We start from the raw sequence: 8,903 nt of genomic DNA on the forward strand, positions 1-8,903 counted from the left end.
AAGTTCAAGCCCAGGAAACCATACAATGTGCCACAAAGTAGAACATTATTGTAGAATTTTCCTTGAGTGGCGAACAAGGTGGTCTATGTCATGCACCATTGCGATGTTTCTTCCAGTTTGAACCTTTAACTTTGAGGTTTGTTGTTTGTAGTTTTTTTGTTTTGTTTTGTTTTTGTCCTTCACTGTCGCATCAAATGATTTAAAGGATCATTTCATGATGCGGGGGAGGAGAAAGGGTGTTTTATCTGCGCATCTGTTGATGTCCAATTAGCAAGTTACCATAGAATAAAACTACTAGAGAGGATGTTCTAGTGATTGAAGATCAGATGACAGTATTGTCTTCAAATAAGTTGGTGGTGAAATAAGTCTTTTTTCCATTATGACTAAATACAATTAATGAAGTACTTCTAGAAAAGACCAGAATTGATGTGTTTGTTAACTAGATAGAAATGTATTCTTTCCATAATCATTCATTTTTTGTAACCTAGCAGCTGTGCGTAATCTTTAAGGTGCAGATAAAATATATGCTGCCCTACAATAGTAGAGACAGTTAACTATGGGAGAAGTGGGTGGCAAACTGATCAATATAGTTAATTATTTCCTATAGTTTTACCACCTGTATTTACCTGCAAAATGGGATCATTCAAAAATCTTGTCCACTTTAAACTTGATAGTAATAATATAGATTTACAGTCTCTGCCGTTAGGAATTAAATCTTCTTATGTTAGTTGTAAATTATATTAATAATACTCGTACAAAGACATTTTGATATTAATGCATTTGTGCTTAAATGCTAAGCTAATAACAGACAGAGATTTGTTGGGGGTGGGGGTTGTTAGCTGCTGGTTTGTTTAGTAATATTGAATATCTAACTGAGTTACCACCAAGTCAGTAGTTATGAATAATTTTCTTTTTCAGCAATATCTCTTTTTTTGTTTTGACTTAAGCTAAAGCTAGACATCGCTAGGTCAATGGACGGTTAGCATCCAATGGATATAGCTATGTTTTTTTATTGTGTAAAACAGATCTCAGAAAGTCCAAAAACTCTGTTTGTGACCAACTTTGGTTGGTGTACTTCCTTTCCTGGATATAAATGACAAAAATTTAATTTCATAAATCCCGGGAGAGTCATCGTCATGTTTTTCTTCTCTTTCTAGCTAAACAACAGTGTGCTAGCATGCCAGGCAAGTTCACTGTATATGCATACATGTGAAGTGATACATGGCTGCATATACTACACTAAATGTTCATTTCACTACTTTTGGAAATGAAACATTTCATTACTTGTTAATATTTTTACAAAATAGAGGCTTTAATGAATATGCTTTGTCAAATATGGTCGTGTTTAGCATCAATGAGACTTAAAATGTTGTATATTGTCTTTCACTGCTACTCCTAGTTTGAGGATAGTGAAGAAGAGGAAGAAGTAGGGGAGGAAGGGGAGAAAATAGAGGCTGAGGTTTGTTGCAGTCCAAAGTGGTTTTAACTTTGTCCAAGACTTTAGCCCAAGACTTTCCTTTTTGCTGTTTCCCTGTTCTACCTACTCCAAACAACACCACAATCACAACCAATCCTAGTGAAGCAATATCTTCCTCATGGTTTTCACGGTCGACGTCACTGTGTCTCGTTTTTATTGTCATCTGTGGAGATTTCCGCCTTGGGTTTCCTATCACTGACATTTTCCATGGCCTTCCTTTAAACTGCCCTCTCTTTCCCCTTAAACAGTGATTATAACAGTGGTTATTTCTGATGATCTGCTGTACATCTTCTTTAATTTGTGTTTTCTTTGTAATTTGCCATTGTCTGCAAAAGACTGACAAGGAGGAGGTGGGTGCCAGTGATACAATGTTCAATATGAAAGCATTAAGATTTCCATTTCAAATAAAACAGGCCTTTTGACAGTATTTCATTTTTATTTATTTCTGCAAAAAAATAATTTCCATCACACAAAGATGGATGAGCCAGTAGAGAAGGTGGGTGTCGGTTTTATGTGCACTTTATTTCATAGTTTCTCAATAAATACAAATAAAAATAAGTTCCAAATGGGACGTGATATTTTGATTCAGTTTGTCCTCTGTTACCCTCCGTCTTTCTTGCTGTCGTAGACTGAAAATACATTTGAAAGCAAAAAGGTGAGTGTTAGGTGCTGAGATGCATGCATAATAAGCCAATGCACTCCTAAAAGCAGCACATTAAGAATGGAACACACTCCATTCCTAGATTCCATTTCTCCCCTGAAAATTTCCCTTTGTGCTACATAGCACAGACTCCTCAGTTTCTCCTCACTAATGGTGATACATATCTGTGATAGGCAATGAATCAAAACCCCATTGGATCATTGACTTAATGAGCCACACCGTGGCTTCATCCATATGGCTTAGCTCCCCTCCAGGCAGTACTTATTTAGATGATGCCTCAGTGTACCTCATAGATCTTTCCTACTTGTTCCCTCACCTTTTGCTTGCAAGACACACATCTATAATATTTAACTATTTATTTTTTTCAATGTGCTCCCTTTGAAAGTTGGACACTGCTGGGGAAAAGGTGGGTTTGCGTTCAAATTTAGGAGTATTTCTACTTTGATTTGAAAGTAGAAATACCTGATATGTCTGCCATTCTTGACGGGAAAGTGGCGCAGCATTTTAAAAAGATGTTTTTATCGACATGTTTCAAATTGAATTCGGACTCTTCTGCATCACGCACACTGGACTATCCCTCTCTAAAACCCTCTGGGTCACCTGTCTTTTCTACAGATGGATACAGAGGCCAGTGACCTGCTGAACGACCTGCAGGTGAGGCTGAACAACGTGCTGGATGACCTCAGCAGTACATTTGGGAACAGGTACGTATACAGTGCATTCGCTCATCTACAGTTAAGTCTGTAACTTTGAATGCATTCTGCGGATTGATCACTTTTTTTTTTCATTTTAGTTTCCAGAGCCGTATCAACGATTGCATGCGACAGATGGCGTCTTTGCTGTACCAGATCAAAGGGCCGCTCAACGCAAACACTAAAAACCAGGTGGATGCCGACTCTGATAACATGCTACGGCCGCTCATGGATTTCCTGGATGGAAAGTGAGTCCCGTCATTAAACTTTTAAGGTTTTTCTTTCCCAAATTATGAAGTATGTATTGATAGTACCATATAATGACCTCCTGGGGTACAGTTATCTTTCTAGAACCAACTTGCAGATCATTCCTACTAATTTTTTTGGTCCATTGTTTCTCAGTATTTGTATTTATGTGTGTTCCTGCATGTTTTTTGCAGACTAACACTGTTTGCCACTGTATGTGAGAAGACTGTTTTGAAGCGTGTGCTCAAGGAGCTGTGGAGGATTGTAATGAGCAGCCTGGAAAGGACTATTGTCTTACCACAGGGGAATGACACCTTTGTAAGTTTACCTCTATATTTTATGATATTGAAAACTAATTTAACGGAGGATGGTGACTTTCAACTTTTTTTCTTTTCCATAGGGAGCACAGATCCTTTCAGCTGCAAAAGAACTGGGTCAGCTCTCCAAACTCAAGGTACCACAGTCCCTCCATATATTTTACGTCACTTTCAAACTCCCTAAAATGGGCTTCAGTGTTCTCAAACTTTTAAGAACTGACCACAAAAGTGCCCATTGAGAGGGAGCGTTTCTATTTTTATGAGACTAACTCATCTCTTTGCTCACCACTTTGGCTGTGCAGGATCACATGGCGGGGGAGGCTAAAAGCCTGTCTCCCAGGCAGTGCGCTGTCATGGATGTGGCACTGGACACTATCAAGGTCAGTTTGTACAGCAGGTTTTGGTTTCATTAGGATGCAGGGTAGACGGGTCAGATTATTCATCAGCTATTCATTCATTAATCAAGTACCCTGGCAGGATAAAGTGGATGGCATGAGGGGCTCGTTTTAAAATGCAGGATTAACAAAAAATGATGGAAAGGATGCTAAATTGAATCTTTTATTGTTAAATGCTCTGTTTCAAATGAAAATATGTCCCCTTCTAATGTTTAAATATTAATTCTGCCCAATTTAATCACTGATGCTATTTAATGTAATTTAAATAACTGTAAAAATGCTATAATAATGTTACTTCAGATTATATAAACCAAAGCAGCTTTCTGCCCAAACATTCTTCATAATATTCTGATCTAAATATTTGAAGCTTATATAATCATCCACCTTCTGTTTGCAGCAATACTTCCATGCAGGAGGGAACGGACTGAAGAAGGCGTTCCTGGAAAAGAGTCCTGAGCTGTCCTCACTACGCCACGCTCTGTCCCTCTACACTCAGACCACAGACACACTCATCAAGACCTTCGTGACCACACAACATGCTCAAGGTAGTTTATCACACTGCTTCATGGTATTTCTGAAGGATACAAAAAGAAAGCCTTTCCCAAAGTAGACCAGGAGAGGGCACTGTTTGAGCATTTCACTGAATGTTCACTATTCTCTCAGTTTTGCACTTGTATTTTGTGTATTTAGTGTTTTTGATGCTGGAATCTGTTGACATATTATTGCTGTCTTCTCTTTATCTCCTGTGCTGCCTCTGTGCCAGTGCACAATGGAAAGGGTATTAGGTTAACTCCTAATGAAAAAATACAGCCCAGCAGGGGTAGGTTTCATTGAAATCATCTGCCTGACAGCCTTCCTCTCTTTCCCCACCCGCCCTCCTTTTGTACAGTTTGTTTTTGTCATTCTGTCAAAGTGGGTAGGTCAAACCTAACTCAACATCTCCACCTATGTTCCCTTCTCATTCTGACTCTACATTAGAAATGTATCTGTACGTGGCCAAATGTAAACTCACTCTATGTTTCTCGATGTGCATTAAAAACAGGCTCCGGTGTTGACAAGCCAATCGGAGAGGTGTCTATCCAGATTGAACTGTACACTCATCCGGGGAATGGAGAGCGGAAAGTTACAGCCAAAGGTCAGTCTTAGTGTTTTTAAAATATATTTTTAAAATTAGGCATTCTATGCAACATGGTTACATGATGATGTTTGCACTTGTATTACTACAGTTGTGGGAGCCAATGATTTAAAATGGCAGACGTCTGGCATGTTCCGGCCTTTCGTGGAGATCACCATGATAGGACCTCACCTCAGCGACAAGAAACGCAGATTCCAGACCAAATCTAAGAACAACAGCTGGTCTCCCAAGTTCAACGAAACCTTCCATTTGTAAGTGTAGTAGCCTGCTTTTGTCAGTTTCTTTTTTTGTTTTTTTTTAACAGTATTGTTAGCTACAAAATTGTTGACAGCACATCCTAACTTTTTAGACTATACATGGGTAATTCATTAAAAAAAAAAAAAAAACTTTAACTTAAGCAAAACTGAGCACTTTAACATTATGACATTAGCGATGTTAACAAGTAAATTTAAAGTAAATCTTGAGCGTCTACAGCAGGGGTGCCCAGTACGTCAATCGCGATCGGCTGGTAGATCCCAAAGGCAGTGGGAAAAAAAATGCTTTAGATTTTAGTTTTGAAGGTGCAACACCTTCAAAACAAACAGAAAGACAAACGTTCATTTTTTTTTTATTTATTTATTTATTTTTTTTATATTATATTGCAACATGCCTTCAGTTCAGCGGCACACACCCACAGCCATGCACAACATCAACAACAACAGCTCAAGACTACCGTCTTTCTTAAAGGGACAGCGCTATTTTTTTAAAAGTGCACTGTACCAATTTTTCTTAATAAAAATAAAAGCAAAGATGGATAGAGCTTTTAACACTGTAGCACTGTAAAGAAAAGAAAAAAAATACCCTTTGAGGACAAAATTTAAATTATTAAAGGAAATATTTCTTTTTATTTCATATAAGGCTTATTTAATAAAAAACTTATAAAACTGTAGGTAAATTAAAAAATATATAAATTCATGCAATATATTATGACTTAATTTAAAATATTTTGTTGGTGCATTTTACAGCATATATAAGTGTTTATTAAGTTATTTATTTATCTTTTATTTGGACAGTTTTGGACTGTCGTAACAGATGGATGTATTTTGCAAATACATTTTTAATTCTGCAGCTTTAAACTGACTCATATGATGTTGTGTTGTTGGATAACTGAAAGCATTAAACTCTTCCCACAGTGTTCTTGGTAACCAGGACGGCTTTGAGTGCTACGAGCTCCAAGCCTGCGTCAAAGACTACTGTTTTGGCCGTGCCGACCGAGTGGTGGGTTTGGCCGTGATACAATTAAGAGATATCATGGAGAAGGGCAACTGCGCTTGCTGGTGTCCGCTGGGACAGCGCATCCACATGGACGACACGGGCCTGACCGCCATGCGGATCCTCTCGCAGCGCTCCAACGATGACGTGGCCAAGGAGTTCGTGAGGCTGAAGTCGGAGACCCGATCAGCGGAGGAGGGCAGATGAGGTCGCCTATTTCATGGATAACAGACGGAAGTCTTGTCAAAAAGCAGGGAATTCTCCCTGGATGGCCATGTGGACTCTTTGTTAGAACTTAGATGTGTCTTAGCTGCTGCTGTTGATTGTTTGGTGGCGCCTTGCCAAGCTCACCGACACACTGTCACATTCTCACTCTGGGGATTTTGGCCATCGCTCACTTTCTGTGTTCCTCAAACACATCATTTACCAAGCTACTGTCCAGCACATAGGCATCGGCTCACTCAAGCTTCACACTCACCAGCTGTTTCACTAGGTAGTGACCGCTTACTCTAGCCATTTACTCTTTTTGTTTACCCCTTCCCTCATCAGTCACAGTGGCACAGTCCACACTCCGTAGTCTCAAGGGAACAGAGGACGCCGGGCCCCGCTGGAGGGTCAAACAAGTCTGCACACCTCCCTGGTTTTGTTGTGCAATAACCCCACCTTACCCCTCAAACCGTGGCCAAGTGTTTCATGCCTTACACTTTGAAAACTGTGAATGTGTTTGTTCTTCAGCTCCACTGTGGTGGTTTGAGGTCAATGTGAACATACTATTATGGTTCATCTCAAGAAGGAGTCTTTTGTTTGATTAATGAATAGCTACTGTAAGAGACAGTGCTGGTCAATTATTGAAACATTTTACTAGTTAGTCATGTATAGCTCATTTTTCAAGAGAAGGTACTTAAATAACAACCCTTCGTTTTACCCCTTAATTTAAATCAGTTAAATGTGTGCCTTGGTAAATCAAGTTTCCGTTCCTGCTTCCCCAGGAAAGGCAACAGCTCATATGTAAGTAGTGCAACCATCAACATGATGGTTTAAGTCTAAAACCTCATTAAAATGTCACTCAGTGTGTTAAGGGAGAGTCCTGTTGGCCATACTTACATATAATCTTCATTCACAGCTCTTGCCTACGCCGTCATGTAACCATGACGGTGTAGGCATTTTATTTATTTTTTATACGTATTTATTTTATGTCAGTGATTTAAAATGTCGTTTACTGCCGGAGACTGATGTGTTTGTCAGAACCGTGCGTTTGAAACTTGGCACAGTGGTCTAGTCTGAACGAGCTGCTGAGATACACGCCCACAAAATGAAGTGACAACCTAGTCTCGTGGAATTAGTTGATGACATGTGTTTGACTTACAAAAGAGATAAATGTCTTGTTGAATTGTTCATTCGGAAGTAAACAAATATTACATGCTGAACTTTCAGGTAACATCTCTCTCTTCCATCCATATTTGTGGTTTACATATATCTTCCTGCTCTGTTTCTTCGTCTATTTGTATGAGTGGCCTTACTTTGGTGAAGAAAAAAAAACAAACAAACAAACTAAAAGTGTATCTTTTTATTCTTTTTTTATCCTTGTATTTCCAAATAATGATTGTCCACTTTTAACTGGTAATAATGGCAAATGAGTTTTCCAAGTGATGTTCCTTATCATTTTGTACATTTTATCTCCAATGATATTGCAATATTGGTAACTACATGTAGGTAGGCTGGGTTTTCTTTGCAATCTGTTTTATTTAGTGTTACATTCCTTCAGATGTTTTGTGAAGTTGTTTCATTTTATCCTCTTGAATAGTTTGGGATGATGTATCACTTGTTGTGGACAGTGTGATGTGTGAAGTGGTTCTTTACCGAGGAAGAAATAATAAAATGTTACTCTTAATGAAGGATGAATATTGCTATATTACGATAACCTCATTGTGTGCACATTTTTAAACTGATCACACTGTGTAGAAACCAGGAAATCAGACTCCTCTTTGTTACAGTATGTTATCCTCTGTGAATAATTAATGTTTATGAGGGCAAATGTTCCGTAGCCATCCTGTAAGATACACATTCCTTGTGCCAAGTGTTCACTTTCAGTCTTTTTTTTTTTTTTTAATATATTGTTGCTTATTTTCTAAATTTGTTAACCCTTGCACTAACTCACTAAATCACTGCAATAGTTAACAAGTATGTTGTGTCAGTCACAGAAACTGAATTTTTTTGGGTGTATTCTTTGTATTGTCACTACTCTGAAAAGTTGGTGTCACCATGTAAACATTCAGATTCATCAATTTTGTATAAAGTATTTGAGAAGTATCTATAAATGTGCCTGTGTGCATTTTTCCACTACAAAAGAGAGTCAAAGTCTTGCTGGTAGACACCTTATCTATAGGGGGAAAATATGTACATAGTCGTGGAGAGAGACAGCTCATTTATTGAATAACACATATCGCAGCTGGTCGTAAAAGTGTTGGCTTGATGACACAGCCAGAAGCTATCCAGAGCCATTGAGGATATAAATAGTTAGGTAGGTAGATGGGTAGTAGGTACGTAGTAGGTAGTCATATAGATAGGTAGGTCAATAGAAAGGTAGATAGATCGAAAGGTGGGTAGATTGGTTGGTTGGTTGGTTGGCTGGTAGGTAGGTAGGTAGGTAAACGAGTGGGTGTGTGGGTGGGTTGGTTGATTAGTTGGGTAAATGGGTGGGTTTGGGTGGGTTGGTTGATTAGTTGGGT

The 8,903-nt window shown here is 38.6% G+C and overlaps 1 protein-coding gene across 1 annotated transcript in view; it reads left to right on the top strand.

Annotated features, from left to right (window-relative positions):
- The window catches only part of unc13bb (unc-13 homolog Bb (C. elegans)), a 70,471-nt gene extending 61,809 nt beyond the window's left edge, over positions 1 to 8,662 (top strand). Inside the window, exons 31-39 of the mRNA XM_084572564.1 lie at positions 2,754 to 2,842; positions 2,932 to 3,078; positions 3,271 to 3,394; positions 3,477 to 3,530; positions 3,696 to 3,773; positions 4,186 to 4,333; positions 4,831 to 4,923; positions 5,015 to 5,174; positions 6,096 to 8,662. Coding sequence (XP_084428690.1) covers positions 2,754 to 2,842; positions 2,932 to 3,078; positions 3,271 to 3,394; positions 3,477 to 3,530; positions 3,696 to 3,773; positions 4,186 to 4,333; positions 4,831 to 4,923; positions 5,015 to 5,174; positions 6,096 to 6,381 — 1,179 coding nt within the window. The 3' untranslated portion in view covers positions 6,382 to 8,662. The remainder of the gene's footprint in view (positions 1 to 2,753; positions 2,843 to 2,931; positions 3,079 to 3,270; positions 3,395 to 3,476; positions 3,531 to 3,695; positions 3,774 to 4,185; positions 4,334 to 4,830; positions 4,924 to 5,014; positions 5,175 to 6,095) is intronic.
- The last annotated feature ends 241 nt before the right edge of the window (positions 8,663 to 8,903 follow it).

The sequence above is a fragment of the Chelon labrosus genome (assembly GCF_963514085.1).
Source record: "Chelon labrosus genome assembly, chromosome: 22".
NCBI classification, from domain to species: Eukaryota; Metazoa; Chordata; class Actinopteri; order Mugiliformes; family Mugilidae; genus Chelon; species Chelon labrosus.